Below are 18258 nucleotides of genomic sequence, written 5' to 3' on the forward strand. Positions count from 1 at the left end.
AAAGTGGAGAGGTGGAAAAGTGCCAGACTTTATTGACGAAAGATCGTATATATTCGATCTTCGAAAATTTTCCACGTTTGATCTATCTTATATCTTCGATTTTTTATAACGCAGATAAAATAAATAATACGTGCACTTAAATATGTTCACGGAAATGTATGTATGTGTTATGTGTCTGTTACATTATTCTCTATTAATCTCATATTTGCGCAAGCGATATACGATTTAAAAAAAATCAAAATTAAAAAAGCAAAGTAAATAAAACGCAATATTATATTGACTTAAATTTATGCCAGTTTATACCATGCTCAAACTAAATGATGATCGATATAAATTTATTCATTCCAACTACCTTCCTGATACAATTAACCCTCTATAATCTAATTTAATTATTTTTTGTTTTTGAGAATGCCTATAGGAAATATTTATTTAATATAAAACTTATAGTATAATTAAATATATTATACTAATTACAAGTATATACTTTGTTACAGTGAAACTAAGCAGATACATTAGTGTGCGTCAAAATAACATAGCGTTATAGAGGGTTAAGGTATGCTAAATAAAAAACTAAACAATTATTACCGATGACTCGTGACAATGAAAAAATTGATGAAGTTGATAGCTTAATTGTAATAGTTACGCGTATTAAATTTTCATATTCACTTTGTGCAGCTTTTTTGCCTTTAAAATGCTAATAACTTATTTGTTCTATGTTTTTTATTTTGTGGAGGCCATAATCTAGTCGTCAATTTAGTCGTCTTAAAATAGTAATCTATAGTGAGTGTCACTTAAAATTGTACACCATTATGCTTAGTAAACCAATAGTTTTCAAACAAAAATCTATTAAGCGTAATGGTGTATGATTTTAAGTAACACTCGCTGTAGATTTGTTTTTTGTTTAAAAATTCAAGTAACAAACAGTGTGTTTTTTTTTCTTTTGTGTGACTTCCTATAATTAAATATTTTCCTTTCCTTTCTCTCTCTTTAAATTTGAATTTAGCAAGTAAGCGAAATGGATAAGATGATTCTTAAACTACGATTTTATACAATGTAATATCATGTATTACGTATATTAGTTAGATTTAAATCGACAGTAGACTAGACTCAGCCTCTACAAATTCTAAAAATTTTTGTCGAACAAATCGGAGTCAACATGAACTGGTTGGAAAAAAAAAGAAAAAGAAAAAGAAATCTTCATGCAATTAGCTTAACGATAAGTTTTCAAATTACTTTACTTTTGACGAAGTTCTATTAAATCCAGCACTCTTCCTTCTTGCAAGACCATAGTCTCTCCTCTCTTATACAATATAGCACAAACGAGAAACTTCATTTCTTCCAGTCTTCAAGCCAATCACAAGAGAATTCATTTAGTTGTTTTTCTTTTCCTAAATATTTTCAAGCGCGATACTTATTAATATCACATTATAATAATTATGAACATAAAACTTATATATTTATCTGATCGAATATCCGGCTGACATTTATTATTAATCGTTAATTATCGAGCAATATTGATTTCATCTTTAATTTTTCCTTTTTTAAAATCACATTGCATTTAAGGCTATTCGCAAATATTAAATAATAAACTGTTGATAATATTATCCTGCATAATTATCAACAGAATATTTTCTCTTAAACTTAAATATACATATATATATATAAACTGGATCAATTATCTGAACATATATCATTCGAAGATAAAATAATTTCAGATTACTTTCATCAACATTAATTACTTTTTTTTTATATGAAATGTGCATTGTTATTATTGTAATTATTAAAAATGATAGAGCACTGGACATGATTTTATCCAATGTTCATATAATAAAATTAGACATTTTCAAAATAGCCCTATGCCTACCAAGTCAAAACTTATACTGAAAAAGGGAAGAAGATATTGTGCTTTATATTATTTCATTTATAATAATAAAACTTTAATAAAAAGAGGTTTGTACTAATGATTATTTCAATGTTACTTTTAACGTTATATAATTATTGTGTTATATTGAAAATAACGTTATATAGTTTCTGCCAGAAAAATATACATATATACTATATGTTGTGTTACTTTTTTTTTATTTTTTAGAATCGATGAACTATACCATTTATTATTCACTTAATATTTCGTATCTAAATCGTTGTATTTTCTTTCATCTATAATTAGTTAAATTATTTAATTATGTATGTATATATATATATATACGTGTGTGTGTGTGTGTATGCTATTGTAAACTACATCGAATAAGTAAGAATTATTAGACGAAATTTACAGACGTTAGAGAATATTATTTGTAATATGGCAAGCTTGCTCGTAAATAGACATTGCATATAATTCTCATAAAATCTTTGAAGAAAAGTATTATTCTCTTTTTTGAAAAATATAAGCTAACACTTGTTTTTCCATCCCTATATTCGTACCTACTCTCTAAATAAATAAATACTAATTCTTTTTAATTAAATACTATTAAAGAAAAAAAATGTACAAAAAGTAAAATAAAAAGAAAGACATTTAAATAATATAAGCTTTGTTTTGTCAGGCAAAAGGGCACATTTGGACATATATATATATATATATATATGTTTTCTTATTGTTGTTTTTAAATTGTGACATGCTTTTTTAATCTAACTTGGTATTTCGTTCGATTATCGACACTTATTGAAAAGAATACTTAATTTTTAAAAACTGTTTTGGCCAATGTACTAGTCTCTACGTAACATCAACTATATTCAAAGATAGATAGTATTGAGTAAATTATGTACAATTGGTGTACATGTTTTTGTAATTATACTATATCCGTCACCTTTCTCATGACTTTTAATCAGGAGGAGAAACTAGTTATAATCTTTTTACCTTACCAATTTATCCAACAATCTTTTTTCGATTAAATCATTGCATCCGTATATAATCGACGGTGAATCATTAACATTCACTTGCGACGTGAGAGGCTTGTTTTTTTTATTTACATATTAAGATGTAAGAGAGTTGTCGCTCAATAACTAGCCTCATGCCCTGCAAGTATATATAAATCTGCTCCTTCAGTCTCTGTCAATGTTCCCGTGTGAACCAAATGACTTTCCAACATTACAACCCTGTTGTATAAAGAACATTGATTAATTAAAATTTAATTTTAAGATGATCTAATAAATTTTAATCACTATGTACTTACTTATCAGATCCAAGTAACCTATATGTTCTGCTGGGATCACTTATTTCCTGCGTAACTTCGCCATTCTTAAAACTTCTACCTTGCATACCATGTTTATGGAATGCCAATACACTATCCGGTAGACAAACTAATAAAAAATAGAAAATAATAATTAATACAACTATTACGTATGTAACAATGATTGATCATTATACTTGTCTCATAAAATACTTACTAATTGATTCTATCTGAAAATTGAAATGCAGTTCCGACATCTGTTTCTTGCTTACCCTGAGTTTTCCTTGTAACGTAACAACCTTAACTACATCTAAATGAAAAATATCACGTTGAGAATAATTATGTTAAAGATAAATTATTATATATAATTACTTGTAATATTAATGGCTTACTTTCATAACATACAAGTATTGCATCCTTCTCGAGTTGCGTCACGTTAATGACATGAAGATTTTCTCTCCTTGGTATCACAGTTGCTAAAACAATATTATATAATTATTAGTTTATTTTTAATATAACAATGATTTTAAAAAATGTGAAGTAAAGAATCACCTGAACCATCCATATCTTCTAACTCGTCACTATGGAACCAGCTTGCTCCGGAGTTCATATTAATTAAATCCAATTTTAATTTATTTTGTTGATATGGTTGCTTGACCGATACACACACCATCGGATATTCCATTTCAGGTGTAATAATCATTTCAAACACATTTAAAGGTGACGGAAGAGCGCAATCAAAGTGCTTTAAAAGCATAAATTTGTTTAAAGGATCGTACCACTGCATCAAAAATATTCCTGCTGGCATTGCCCCGCAAAGGTACTTGTATCTGTATTTATATAATTTGTTTTAAATAGTTGAATATTTACATTATATGTTATACATGATCAAAACTTCAACTCACCCATTGTACGGATTTCTTCCAACGCAACATTTAGTGCAACCTTTAGTATCTGGTACTTTAGTAGTGAGTGCAAATTTTCTAGGTACTAATCTCTCTGGTATTTTGTTCATATGCAATGAAAACCTATGAGTCTGTTTGCTTTGCATTGCTAATAAATCATGTCTGTATAATTGAGGTGTTTTCCCTACAAAATACAATCAATTTAATACAATATTATTCATTTTAATATTTTCAAATATATAACCAAAGCAATATTTAAAAATCTTTTAGAAAGACAAATAAAAATTTTACCAGACAAGGACATAAGGACATCCTTGATAACATACATCCAAATTGTACGTCTAGGATATAGTTGATCTATTGCGGTTTCATGGAGTTCGTTTAAGTTTAAATTATAAATCCCTTCCTCTGCAGCGATAAGTAAGTGTTGGTCTCTTGTGTCGGGATGTATCCAACTAGCTGTACAATGTATTCTCAAAGGACAACCATTAAATACCTAAAAATTATATCAAAAAATTATTTATAAATATAACGCATGTCTAATATATTTTTATATTAAACAAAAAATAAAATTCTACCTTTGAAAAACATGCTCCCATATGAACCTTAGGAGTTGGAGGCAACCCATTACTTATAGGTCTTGGAGGTGTATGCCTTTTTCTGTCCCTCCTTCTCGGTGGTACAGGTGGTGTATCCGATAGGAGATCTGGACTAATATTTTCTCTTTCTCCGTCTCTTGATATTTCATTATCTCCTGAAAAATGTAATTTTATCAATAAAATAAATTTGTATACATCTTAGAGTATATTTTATTTATAGGAACACATGCTACTACCATTAGATTGTGGGGATTCTTCTCTAGGGCCACTATCTGAAAGAGATCTTTGACGTTGTCCATTTACAGCTGTTAAAGAATGGGAATTGTTCACCAGGCCAAATAATTCATCTACAGAACTGTGACGTCTAGGACTTGCTTGAGATCCTAACCAATCAATTATTTAAATATAATAATTTCTGTAGACTATAATTTCTAAATTCTAAATTTTTCATTTACTTACCAGATACATTATTGTAATATCCGCAATGTACCTCACACTCGTTCGAAGACTCTCCAAGAGGAAGCGTGGCCCTACAAATATATAATTGTTAATTAATATTTTTACTATTATTATTATATGAAACAATAATTCTTGAAAATAAACTAGTGCAATGAATATATTTTCTGTTAATAGGTTGCATATGATATACATTCAATGAAAATATATATTAGTACCTGACACTTCAAATTATTAAACAAGCATTTAACATTTTCAACAAATTTTGCATAAAATAAATATATCATTTGCATAAGAAAAAATAATAATAATATAATTGTATAAATAAAAAAAATGCAGCAATGTGTTAAGAGCCAAATAAAGCAGTGTGTATTTTGAACATATTTTAGCGACGCTTCATAAAAAAGAAAACTTAAATATGAAAAATGAAAAATGAGAATTTCTGCAAGCATAAATATCAATTTTATGCTAATGATATAAAATATATTAAAGTCCTACGATCCATGATAAATGTAAACTCATATTGAAACAATGATATTAACACAAATATTTTCTTCTGGTTATACAAATGATTATAAATAATAATTTACTTAACAATCTTACCCCATTCATTGATTTGATCTACTCAATACCCCTATGTTAGTAATTAATGAAATATTTTTAAAAATATGATACGTATGTGTGATATATTCTTCTTCAGGCATGATTTTACAAATATTTCTATTTACTTTCGATCAGTTTTAATCGTTGAAATTCCTCTACATTAGTATTTATATTCATATAAATAAAAATGTAAAAAACTAGATGTAAGAAAAAATAAAACATTTTACAATAATTTATCATTGTTGGTTTACTTACTGCAGGGAGTATAGCTGATCGCAATGCCCACCAACCATCGACATTGCATTTCCCCTGCACATATGAAACTATGGTCATATACTACAAAATAATTGCAAATACAATAAACACATTTTGTATTTCTGTAAAATTGTCTTCTCTATCGTTATTCATAATAGTTAAAATAATTTATAATTTTCTTTTTTAAAAAAGTAAAATCAAATGTAGATCTGAATATTTTGCTTGTTAATCGAATAACTTGCACAACTTAACTTAACAACTTTATAAATATGAACCAATTAGTTACAATTAGATTATAAATCAAATTGGGGATAATTATTTTACATCGTGTGTATATCATTTTGATAAGCACATAACATTTTTGCAATAAATATACGAACTTCCACCACCAATATGGTTAATGCCAAGGTTCAAAGCAAAAGCATAAATAACGAAAATTGTCATGCAACTAATAATCAAATATATATTTACAAATATATATCTGAATATGGAAATAGAAATTATTTTATAAGTGTAAGTAATATATGAGTCATATTTCGTATGTACAGTATTTCATTAACAAGATCTATTATCGTTTCTTCCATTTAATCCTTTCGTTACAGCATGGGTCGGTCGTTCATACGAAGCATTTGCATGGATGATCCTCATTATATGGATCGGTAGTAACGAAAGAATTAATTAAAATATTTTAGAAAATATTATATTAAACCATCACCAAATATAAGAAAAATCTATGTGTAAAAATCTATCTGTGTATAAATGTATAATATAATCTACAGAAAGAACAAGTATATTCTGTTAATCTAATCTATCATTAAATATATAATGATGCACAATTATTAATTAATATATGTATAAGGAAAGAGAGAAATAAGTGCAAGGTGCAAGGTGCAAGGGAAAAGGGTTACCTGCCAATACCTTAGCAACAACTCCTCATCAATGTACTGCAATAGACTCCTGTAGGGAGAAATTATTAAAATTACAAACTGATCAGAAAAATTAATGCTACAAAGAATATATAATCTGACTAAATGACAAAACTATAATACATTGTTACGTATACCAGAAAGAAGAGATAATGATTGTCATATAAAATAAATCTAACAATATGTTTATTACTATTATAAAATAATATCTCCTCGATCAAAAATATCTTCTAAACAGTACAGCAAATCGTACCCTTCTAATTATTTACATTTTTCGTTAAATAATTTAACGTTGTAGTTTCAAAAATGTGTTTGTAAATGAATAAGTGAATAAATAAATCTTGACGAGTGATATAAGTATGATCAAAATATATGTACAAATGAAATAAAGGTGATTATACTTACTGAAACAAAATTTATAACAGAAATCATTTCTTAAATTGACAATCATTAACATGCAATCAAAATGCAATATCATACAGCATAAACTATTATCGTACACCATGCATTAGTCTTTTACTAATATTAAAAAAACTTGTACTCTCATTCTAAACAGTGGTATATTATCAAGAGATTTAAATATTTCTCGTCTCTATATAAGATTATGGATATAATCTTATATATGCGACTAAAAACTTTGCTTATATATGTGTAAGACCATTATTTATTCGTATTATTTGTTCAACATATAGTAGTTAATTTAACATCCATCCCATATATTAATATATGGAATCAAAATCTTCAAAGAATGAAAAAGATTTAAATATTACTTATTATAAATAATTAATATTTAAAAACTTATTTATTTTTTATATACAAAAACTTTAATACTCTTATGATAATATTTGTTAATTACATTATCCTAATAAAATAAATTTGGAATAATGTCAAATTATGACATAGGTTCACACCAAGCCAATTTTTGTATTTAGTATTTTTTTACCTTAAACTCATATGAAATAACTCTGTGCCAGTTTTGCTTCGACGTGATCGTCTGTTACCTTCGGTAACATTTGCGCCAAGTGTACTAATACAGAATACACAGATAAATATTGTATCACTTTTAAAAAAAGAAAGAAAATCATATATAATTGATCCTGTTATTAATTTTTTTTTATCAAAAATAAGTTATAAAATCTGAGAAATAAATAATATTCATCAGTGCTCTTACACAATGCGAAGCATAAGCAAACGTGCTATGTGCAACTATAAACGAATATTAGCATCAGCCACAGAGTAGCTAAAATTTCTGTTATATTTAAATAAAATTGCTGTTTTGTTCAATTAATTTCAACATATAACATGGATGTTAACAAAATTAGGAATGCATGCCTAAATAGATTTTATACTAATCGAAGTACTTACTCGTGAAGATTAGCGGATGTATGTGAAAAACTGTATTTAATAATAAACAAGAGAACATTAAACTATCAAATTTTAATAGAAAAATTTGACATACAATGCAAGAATAACTAGATCAAAAATTCAAACAAAACAGCATTTACCATATTAGTGGAAGTGATTGATAAGCTGTAACCCTTTCCACATCTTGTGACAGTAAATATATTATATGTATAAATTAAAGTATATAATGAAAGAAAGAGAGAAAGAGAAAAAAAAAGAAATATTGCAAGTAACTTACTTTTCTTGTACATCTTCAAATGCAGTGCCAATTCCACAGTCTGGATGAACATCACAGTTATGTACAGCCTAAATGTAATCATAATTTGCAATCATTATGCACATCTATAAAAATATATTGTTTTTTATTAATCATAACTATATGCCAATTATTTACCTTCACGTTATTCATAATGTCCATAATATCCCACGCAGGATTAGTATCAACTGAAGGAGTTATAGAATCTCTTTGTAATGTGTTGCCATCCAGGTTAATTAGATCTATAAAATTTACATTTATAATAAACAACGTTATAGTTGATATCGATTAATTTAATATACTCCTGATAAATATTTACCATCACTATCTAATTGCGATATGGGGCTTTTTGGCCTTGGTCTTGCTGTATGCCTCGAAGCAATTCTTTGTGGTACATTAGGTACTGCTCCATCTTCATCAGCTTCTAAATCAGTGAACATATGACTAGGATTCGATACCTTTTGTAGTAATTCCAAAGCCAATCGTTTATTCATTTCTCCTTGAAAAAATGCATGCTGCAAAAGAAAATAAATTATTTGATAAATTTAACATAAACATACATTTATATTACACTTAAAGATGGGATATTAACCTGCAATAATTTTTCTGCAGTTGGTCTCTTTTTAGGGTTTTTAGTTAAAGCAACTTTAACAAAATTATGAAATGTTGGACTCCATTTGTCACGATCTTTTAATGTCGGAGGTTTGAAACCAGATTTGGACATCAGGAATAAAGCTCTCATTGGATGTAAATCAAACATGGGAGGTTGCAACTCTGCTAATTCTATTGCAGTTATACCGCATGCCCAAATATCACATAACTGATTGTACCCACCCTTTCTTTCTACTGCTGCAACCTAATAAGAATGAAACGAAAAAAAAATAATTACAAAAATCTATATTTTATTACAATGACTTATTTATTTGTACGTACCTCAGGTGCCATCCAATAAGGTGTACCAATAAAACTTTTCCTTTTATTTATCGTTGCAGTAATTTGAGCTGACACACCAAAATCAGCTAATTTGACATCTCCTGCCTCGGTCAACAATATATTGGCACCCTTAATATCACGATGCATTTTTCCCATAGTATGCAAATAAGCTAATCCCATGAGAGTCTCTCTGCACATATACGCTATCTGTATCTCGGATAATGGTCCAGTTACTATAAAACCCAACATACAACTTATAAATTAGAAAAAAAATAAACAAACTCTATGATTCTTCTTTAAAAAAATTAAAATAATATTAACCCATTGACTGCCACACAAATTTTACATATTTTGCTATGGAGGCTATGATTCTAAGATAAGATATAAAACAATATAATAACACCATGGCAGTCAACACGTTAAAAATAATTAACACATACTGTGATAAATATCTTGCAAAGATCCACCCCCGCAGTATTCCATACATATCCACAATTTGTCCCTTCTCAAGTAGCTGCCATAATATGCTATGATATTGGGATGCCTACAATCTTTCATCATCAAGATTTCTTGCTGGATGATAGCGAAATCATCACCTACAAGAAAAAGAAAGTATTTTTAATTAGAAATAATTAATCCATAATTATGCGACCCTGCAATAAATACGTTTTATCTTAATTAACATTAATATAAATAGAAAATTTCTCAAAGTACAAAATTATAGTTTATGAATTGAACATAAAAATATGATAGATGAAATTTGCATGTCTCAAGTTTAGGGTAATGTACCATAATTGGTCTTACCTGGTTCCAATTTGATAACCTTGATGGCGGCAAGGTCGTTCATGGATAACCTTTTAGCCTATAGAAAATATAAAAGAGAATAAGTTAATAAAACTGATGACAATTTCTACAATAATAAAAAGAATAAAAACCTTATAAACATCTCCATAAGTTCCACTGCCTATTCGTTGGATGAGTTCGTACTCGTCCTGCGGATTTCTACGACTTATGTCACTGGACAGTGCGTTAGCGTTTAATGCCATCATGAACCGCAGGATCTTCAAAGCTAATGCTTAAATGGCGTAATTAATATCTAGAAAAGAATGTTATCGTTAAAGTGTAAAAACACATTTGCCCAGTAGGATGTCACTTTAATCGAAACGTCGCCATTGTTCACAACACCTCTGAGATTGCTTACTATCGAGAGTACTTGAACGACGTTCGATATATCGAAAAGTGGCAAATCTCGAAAGGAATTTAGCGCGATTATTTGAATATACTAATATGTATATAAAAAAGAAGAAAAAATATATTTTAAAAAGCAATGAAAGAGTAGAAAGAATATAATTACTAATCCGACGAAAAGAAATTAATATCTAAATGGAGACGACGAGTTTTACATCGTAAAAGAGAAATGTCGCGATTACGTTGAACCAATCGATGCATTTATACGACTGATAACAATCAAATAGAAAAATGTTTCGTCAAATCGAATGGAAACATATCGTGATATCAAAAATTAAATATTAATGACCTTGGTCGTAATGATACTGCGATATATCTAATTGACACGATCGTGTGCTAGCATGTGCGTTATTCATTTTCAGTAATTATTGAAAAATTCTCTCTCTTTTTCTTTTCGAAAATTAAACTGAAACAGTTGGTATTTTGTATATATATATAAAATGATTATTGGCAAGCATCGCACCAGATACATATTTAATTTGACTTTACCACCTTCTAGCTATAATAAATACATACTTGAAATGTACACACATCATCAATTTCTTGTATGCTTTCAATATGCAAATTCCAAAAGAAGAAGCGACAAAATTATTCAATGAAAAGGAAGTTTCAAAAGTCCAATGAAAAATATTTGATAAGTATATATAAATGTATCACAGTACGAGTTAGTAAGAAATTATATGTAAGAAGAAATACTCGAGCAAGAGAAAACAACGGATAGAGTACGACCACGTGTAACACAAATCGATCAAAAAGTGGTGGGGGTAATAACGTGATCGTATTTTTCTATTTATTTACATATATATATATATATATATATATATATATTGCATTTACGCGTCATCATTTTTTAATGTGAATGAAAATGTATTAAAAATATTACATACTCTCTAAAGATTGTGACTGACAATGAGCTTGAGAAAAGATATATATGTCTAAAAAGAAATAGAAAAATAAACGATAGAAGGAGGAGTATATCGATTAAAATTGATCATTTCGGTGCATTAATCGTGTTGACCTTCTTGAATCGTGTACGCCCCTTTTCCCCTACTCTGATGACTTGCATCGTCGACCTCCCACCACTTTTACTACTCTTTTTACATCGTTATCGGTCATTTGTCTCTCTTTCTCTCTCTCTTTTTCTTTCTTTGACAGCGCGCGATTAATCGGCGTGCTTTGGCATCGCATTCGTGGGTTGACAGATTCGCGGCGTGTTCAACTACGAACTTGTGTGTCCCGTTAAATCGTTTCTCTTTGCTGTTAAAAGTCACGTAGACATCCCGTCCGAATGAAAGTCACGATTTCCTTACAGATAGTTTCAAAGATCAACCGATAATCGTTTATCTTTGTCGTCGTCGTCGTCATTTTTCACCAATGTGAAAAGAAGGAAGAGGAAAGAAAAGAACTTGTAAAGGGACACGTCAGTTTGTTCCTCGACTTATATAGTATAATAGGATTGGTGTTGAAGTTTTCAATGCGAACGATGTTTTCCTCAATCTTTCTCCTTCTAATTGTTCTAACGAATTTTTCTAATACCAGGGTGCACGGTAATTATTTTGGAACCAATGCACAAACGGACGATCAGTGTTTCTGCAAGGTAAATAAATTATATATTAAAATAAAGTCTATCTGTATTTGAATGAATTATTACGAATTTGTTGTTATAATGATGCAACTTTAAAGATACTAAATTTATAACCTTTCACATACATGTAACTATCAGGAACATTTTTACGTGATATTGTACATGATCTTTTATTTTTTTCAGTTTTATTCTGTTTTTTACATGTTTTTCTGTTACTTCTTGCATGTTGTATATTCAACAATATCATCATTATCATTATTATAATGTTTGTTTCAGTTAAAGGGATCAATCGATGATTGTAGCTGTAATGTAGATACAGTGGATTATTTTAACAATGTAAAGATATATCCTAGATTGCAAAGTCTTCTATTGAAGGATTACTTTAGATTTTACAAAGTTAATCTGAAGCAACAGTGTCCTTTTTGGGCGGATGACAGTAAATGCGCTATACGTTATTGTCATATACAACCTTGTCATGATGTAAGATATTTCTATTCTATTTGATTTATCATTTTAATACAGATAACAAGATTTTATCCTCTTGTTTGTCGTAGGATGATATTCCGGAAGGATTGAAAGGAGAAGTTCCTAGAAATTTACATTTCAATGAAAGCCCTGCTGACAAATATAAATTATCCACACAATTAGCAAATTGTAATCAAAATGCAAGAGATCATAACATGGAATTGGGTTATCTTAATACTACTATCAGGTAATAAAAATAAATAATTACCAATATTCACACACAAGATAAATGAGAAAATGTTATTTTTGTTTAGCTCTGAAAATTATAAAGAATTTGAGCGTTGGCAACAATACGACGATGCTCAAGATAATTTCTGCGTGAAAGAATCCAGTCCTGGTGAATATGTCGATCTTTTACTTAATCCGGAACGATATACAGGATATAAAGGACCAAGTGCTCATAGAATATGGCGAAGTATTTATATGGAAAATTGTTTTAGGTACACACCTATGATAATCTTATTTCTTTAATAGAATTTCAATTAGCTTATTATTTCTTTTATATGTTTGTTTCAGACCTAAAAATTCTCCTCATAATTTTATACAATCGTCTAAAATAAATGGTATGTTTATCAATAATTTAATATGTATTGAATTTTATATATAATATTTGTACTTGAATATCTACTTAACTTATTGTATATATCACAGGAATGTGTTTAGAAAAGAGAGTATTCTATCGTGTTATATCAGGATTACATGCAAGTATTAACATTCACTTATGTTCAAAATATTTATTATCTTCGGGAGATGGCTTGACTGCTGTATCAGGTGCAAAATGGGGCCCTAATCTAGGAGAATTGCAAAGACGATTTTCCCCTGAAACAACCGGTGATGAAGGACCTAATTGGTTAAAAAATTTATATTTCATATATTTACTTGAACTAAGGGCTTTAGCTAAGGCTGCACCTTATTTAGAAAGAGAAGAATATTATACTGGCAATGAAGTTGACGATAAAGATACACGTCTAGCTATTAACGACGTTCTACAAACTGTTAAGTTAGTATATTCTAAACACAGCATTTACTTTTTACAAAATTTATTAAAATAAATGCTATTATTGTACGTGTATCATTTCAGATCGTTTCCTGAACATTTTAATGAAACAGTCATGTTTTCTGGAGGTGCTCACGCACAGATATTAAAAGAAGAATTTAGACAACACTTTAGAAATATTTCTCGCATAATGGATTGTGTCGGATGCGATAAATGTAAACTCTGGGGTAAATTGCAAATACAAGGCTTAGGAACTGCATTAAAAATTCTTTTCTCTGGCAAATTTGATAAATGGGAATCAACGCTACATAATTTTAGTAGAAAACAATTTTTTTTGGAAAGAAGTGAAATTGTAGCTCTTATTAACGGATTTGGAAGGTAAAATTTATAATGCGGTACCTTGTATAAAACTGATATACTAATATTTCATGGATACCATTTTTTTCAGATTATCAGAAAGTATATTTGAATTGGATAAATTTCGACAAATGATGAGATAGCATAGCAACAAGTAGGTAATGACTTTTTAAATACTACGACAAGACACATCACATTAATTTAATTAGCTTTCCATAGGAATAACTATATATTGTAGGATTTATGAATTGTTATAATTAAGTTTCTCATGCTCATATCTTTATTAACATTTAATGTGAAATCGCAATGAAAATTATTTAAATTTTGATATATAAATAATTTCGCGTTAATCTTATATTGGTAACAAGAAAACGAATGGTTAGAAATGCGATTATCATTGCAATATTTATTCATAAAATTAATTTCACTGCGATTTCATTTTAAACCTTAACTCCGTCTGTGATAAATATCTATTCTGACATATATTTCTGTAATAATTTCCTTTACAATTCATCCCAATGAATGAATTATTCTGAAGAACTTTTCCATACTTATAAAAACATGTTCTAAGATGACAATTACGTTAGCAAGTTTTTTATAACATACTATTTTCAAATAGCTAATTAAGTTAGACAAAAAAAATGACCAAGATTTGTAACAGACATTTGCATTATTGAAGTGGAGAACTAATGTAAGACACGCAAGCATCTTTATTGGCTTTGGAAATATGTACAACTAAAATAATTGTTTTTGAAAAATACATTTATATTTATTAAAAATTAATAAATAATATTTTAATTCTGTAAATCTGTACAAACGTACAGACTTCTTGGAAGTATTATGTATCTACATTTTATACCTTTTTCTTGATCATTTTTATATTTAAATAATGAATATTTACGATATATATATATATGTATATATTAAGAACATTAGCGTATTATATTATCTTCCTTGTGAAACTGCTTCTGTGTCCTTCAGTAAAGTCAATTATAAAAGTACCTTTCAATGATTATTGTTTCTAACTTATACAACGACTTAATGCGATTATGATCGTGATCCTAGTACATTATTATTGTATCGGATAATTATTATATAAAATGTAAATTAGCCGAGCTAATGTAAGGAAACTTGTAGTAAAGCATCATAATTATATCGTCAAATATATAAAAAGTTCTTGCTTAATCCTTCATGGAAGGGCTTGCATGATATGATTCTTATACGAGCCGCTAGTAATGAAAGAGTTAAATAAATAAAACACTTCTAAATAATTACCCAAAAATACCAGTTTAAATTAATTGAACATAAAAAGGATATTATTTATAATTTAGCACGATCATTATAATAAATAATAAAAGAAAATTAAATTTGAATCGAATTAAGCGTAGCTAATTTTCCTAACAGTATTTGCGTCGAAAATGTTTTGCAATAGTATTTTAATAAGAGACTAATTACCACTAATGTCAGTTTTGGCCATCTTGAACTCTGCTGTGGCTATAGGCAATAGGAATTTCCGAGAGCAGTCCTTTAGTTAACTTCCAGCCGATAAATAACAGCACCATATCTTACTTTAATCACGTGCTTTACACATAAACAAATTAATTAATTAACAAATGCTATACAAAATGTATTTTCAAATAAAAATATAAATTTTATTGAATAATATAATAAGTTGATAACTAATAATTGTTCTTTTCATTTGATTCCCTGATTTGATTAAAGTTTTATGTTGTATCCTTATGTTTTAATTTAAATTTCAATTGTTTACATTCGAAAACAGACCCCTTCGACCACAGCCTTTTTTCCAACTTCAATTGTAGGTAAAACTGACATATGACTCTAAAATAAAACATTTATGTGTTATATATAACTATTAACATTTTCTGAAGAAAAGAATATTCTTTTTTTTTAATGTATTACTATTGATGTTCGTTCATTAGAATTCATATAGCCTATGATCATTGAATTGGTAGAATAACTCCAAAGAAAATCTCCGAGTTTTTCCTGGGGTGAATAACGAATTGCAATAACTCCACCTAATTTCTTTTCGATTCCATTTAAGAATCTAGATTCTAAAAATAATCAATTCTTTTAAATTGTTAACGTTAGTTAAAAAGAAACAAATAAATATATGTTTGATCAAAGTTTCAACCTATAAAATTAATTTTCATAGCTTGATGCAAGCTAGTTGTTGGACAGGATGTATTTACAATTGCTTCTGCTATTGATCTAGCAAGCGTAGTACGAATGAGATGTTCCCCGCAACCTGATGTACTTGTACCAACTGAATACTTATCCTTACACGCCCAAGTACCACATCCCCATACTCCAGCCTAAAAAGAATTAGGCTAAGAGCTAAAATGGTAAAATATGTAATATAATCTCCTGACAAATGAAAATTGTAAATTTAACGAATTGATTAAAAAAGAATAAGTAATTGAGAAAGAGAGAACATATTAAAAATTAAATGGAATTATTGAAAATGGATATAAAATTAGTATAAATATCAATTATCAATTACATACTTGACCCACTCTTCCTGGGTATTTTAAAATAATACCACCGCTAGAACAAGCCGATGCTATATTCCCATTTTTATCTACACAAATTGCTCCAACTGTATCCATTCGTCTTTTAGCATACTGCAAATATAAGACAAAATATTAACAATCTTAAAATGAGTAATTTGTTGTTACAATATTAGTTATTAATACCTTATGAACTTCATTATCACTATTTTCTACTTGTCTTTTATAATACTTGTATATTTTTTCTGCTTTCTCTACAAATGGATAAATACATTAAATAAAAAATAATATAATTCATACCGATATGATAATACACTAAATGATCGATTAATGAACACTTAGAATATTGTCTTTGAATGGATTATGTTTGATAACCGATCACTCACTGTGCCTATTTATTTACACGTACTTGATATTAATTGGTCAGGAGATAATATTTGTATACCCATTTCTTGTGCCCATGTATGCGCTCCATGTCCGACCAAAAAGCTAATAAAAGATAATTCAAATAATTGTAAATAAATATATTGATTAATAATTATGAATACGAGATTTTGTTAAATCTACCTCGGTGGAATTCTTCCATATCCAATTTTTTTTGACTGTTGTTCGCATAAACGCTTAGCAAGAAAGACTGGATTTTTTATACCACTAACCGCACCTATTGCACCAAACTGCAAATTAGTACCATCCATTACACTGGCATCGCATTCTACCGTTCCATTAACTGTAAGGTTAGAACCAAATCCAGCATTTGTCAGAGGTGAATCTTCTAACACAATTGTAGCATCGACCACTGCATCTAGGGCACTACCACCAGATTTAATATTTTCGATACCCTAAAACATTTATTTTCATGATTTAGGTATATATAATAAAATCAGTAAGGAATTAATACAAATTGTAGGATTGTAGGAAAAAATGTAGGATTTAAAAAGAAACTTACTATTTTACAAGCATCCCGACATAACTTTTGATATTTGTCTTTAGTTGAATCAGAATGCTGTCCCGCACCTATATTTACAAGAGAATATAATAAAAAATATTAGTTTTTTGTACAATATCAAAATTCATTCATTCACTGTATAAAAACAATAATAAGTAAATAACCTACCAACGTGAACAGCAATAAATCCATGATTAACATTATTCATTGCATAAATTACTGTATCACAGTTTTCTTAGTTTTTATTTTTCTAATCTATAACGATTTTAATTTACATCAGACGTAAATAGTTTCAACAAATATTCACAAAATCACATAACGAACGTTAAACAAATTTTACATGTCTACCAACCAAAAAACTTATTACTATTTACATATTCTCTTTGGTACTGCTTCCGCCATTTACATTCAAATTATAATTAACCAATCAGAAGCTGAATTTACGAAAAGTGCTGATTCATTGGTGCATGTTATTTTAGATACATAATTTAAATTGTATTTATTGCATTACTAATTATATATATTTCGAAATATAAATTATTTATGTACATATCTGTAGAACGAATAA

At 28.4% G+C, this 18258-nt stretch overlaps 3 protein-coding genes and 1 long non-coding RNA gene across 11 annotated transcripts; 1 reads left to right on the forward strand and 3 right to left on the reverse strand.

Moving 5' to 3' along the window:
* Positions 1-2591: 2591 nt before the first annotated feature.
* Positions 2592-10706, reverse strand: LOC122515807 (mitogen-activated protein kinase kinase kinase kinase 5). Of its 7 annotated transcripts, XM_043633280.1 has the most exons (21): positions 10440-10706; positions 10309-10366; positions 9945-10100; positions 9505-9737; positions 9164-9427; positions 8891-9086; positions 8710-8813; positions 8554-8621; positions 8277-8306; positions 6904-6942; positions 5986-6039; positions 5131-5201; positions 4908-5054; positions 4651-4826; positions 4364-4568; positions 4073-4256; positions 3720-3997; positions 3560-3643; positions 3385-3477; positions 3171-3297; positions 2592-3093 (listed from the first exon to the last, which is right to left on the reverse strand). In XM_043633280.1, exons 1-21 carry the CDS (start codon positions 10551-10553, stop codon positions 2994-2996), a joined length of 2781 nt encoding a protein of 926 aa, XP_043489215.1. In that variant the 5' UTR covers positions 10554-10706; the 3' UTR covers positions 2592-2993. The 7 variants fall into 7 exon arrangements, with proteins under 7 accessions (XP_043489215.1, XP_043489216.1, XP_043489217.1 ...); XM_043633281.1 differs by lacking the exon at positions 8277-8306; XM_043633282.1 differs by lacking the exon at positions 6904-6942.
* A 1193-nt stretch (positions 10707-11899) lies between these two features.
* On the reverse strand, positions 11900-13079 carry LOC122515844. 2 transcript variants are annotated; one of them, XR_006303389.1, is made up of 2 exons: positions 12463-13079; positions 11900-12342 (listed from the first exon to the last, which is right to left on the reverse strand). It is a non-coding gene; the product is annotated as an uncharacterized LOC122515844 (long non-coding RNA). The 2 variants fall into 2 exon arrangements; XR_006303390.1 differs by having other exon boundaries at positions 12452-13079.
* LOC122515817 (ero1-like protein) lies at positions 12227-14399 on the forward strand. Its single transcript, XM_043633311.1, has 8 exons — positions 12227-12349; positions 12614-12817; positions 12892-13049; positions 13117-13302; positions 13379-13425; positions 13514-13862; positions 13944-14237; positions 14308-14399. Exons 1-8 carry the CDS (start codon positions 12227-12229, stop codon positions 14357-14359), a joined length of 1413 nt encoding a protein of 470 aa, XP_043489246.1. The 3' UTR covers positions 14360-14399.
* Positions 14400-15943: 1544 nt separating this feature from the next.
* Positions 15944-18224, reverse strand: LOC122515821 (threonine aspartase 1). The gene is made up of 9 exons (XM_043633318.1): positions 17859-18224; positions 17691-17758; positions 17312-17583; positions 17154-17233; positions 16931-16998; positions 16742-16858; positions 16369-16549; positions 16137-16288; positions 15944-16055 (listed from the first exon to the last, which is right to left on the reverse strand). The coding sequence occupies exons 1-9, from the start codon at positions 17896-17898 to the stop codon at positions 15981-15983; spliced, it is 1053 nt and encodes a 350-aa protein (XP_043489253.1). The 5' UTR covers positions 17899-18224; the 3' UTR covers positions 15944-15980.
* Positions 18225-18258: the final 34 nt, after the last annotated feature.

Source organism: Polistes fuscatus, unplaced genomic scaffold (assembly GCF_010416935.1).
Source record: "Polistes fuscatus isolate 324 unplaced genomic scaffold, CU_Pfus_HIC Scaffold19, whole genome shotgun sequence".
Taxonomy (NCBI): Eukaryota; Metazoa; Arthropoda; class Insecta; order Hymenoptera; family Vespidae; genus Polistes; species Polistes fuscatus.

Excerpts from the sequence above, each read along its gene's own strand:
- LOC122515817 (XM_043633311.1), top strand. The coding sequence starts at position 12,227 with ATGCGAACGATGTTTTCCTCAATCTTTCTCCTTCTAATTGTTCTAACG. Across the intron at positions 12,818-12,891 it reads ATATACAACCTTGTCATGAT|GATGATATTCCGGAAGGATT; the intron begins GTAAGATATTTC and ends TGTTTGTCGTAG. Across the intron at positions 14,238-14,307 it reads CTTATTAACGGATTTGGAAG|ATTATCAGAAAGTATATTTG; the intron begins GTAAAATTTATA and ends CATTTTTTTCAG.
- LOC122515807 (XM_043633280.1), bottom strand. The coding sequence starts at position 10,553 with ATGATGGCATTAAACGCTAACGCACTGTCCAGTGACATAAGTCGTAGA. Across the intron at positions 10,101-10,308 it reads GGTTATCAAATTGGAACCAG|GTGATGATTTCGCTATCATC; the intron begins GTAAGACCAATT and ends TTTTTCTTGTAG. Across the intron at positions 4,569-4,650 it reads TGGGAGCATGTTTTTCAAAG|GTATTTAATGGTTGTCCTTT; the intron begins GTAGAATTTTAT and ends TATAATTTTTAG.
- LOC122515821 (XM_043633318.1), bottom strand. The coding sequence starts at position 17,898 with ATGAATAATGTTAATCATGGATTTATTGCTGTTCACGTTG. Across the intron at positions 17,759-17,858 it reads ATTTATTGCTGTTCACGTTG|GTGCGGGACAGCATTCTGAT; the intron begins GTAGGTTATTTA and ends TTGTAAATATAG. Across the intron at positions 16,289-16,368 it reads TATGAAAATTAATTTTATAG|AATCTAGATTCTTAAATGGA; the intron begins GTTGAAACTTTG and ends GATTATTTTTAG.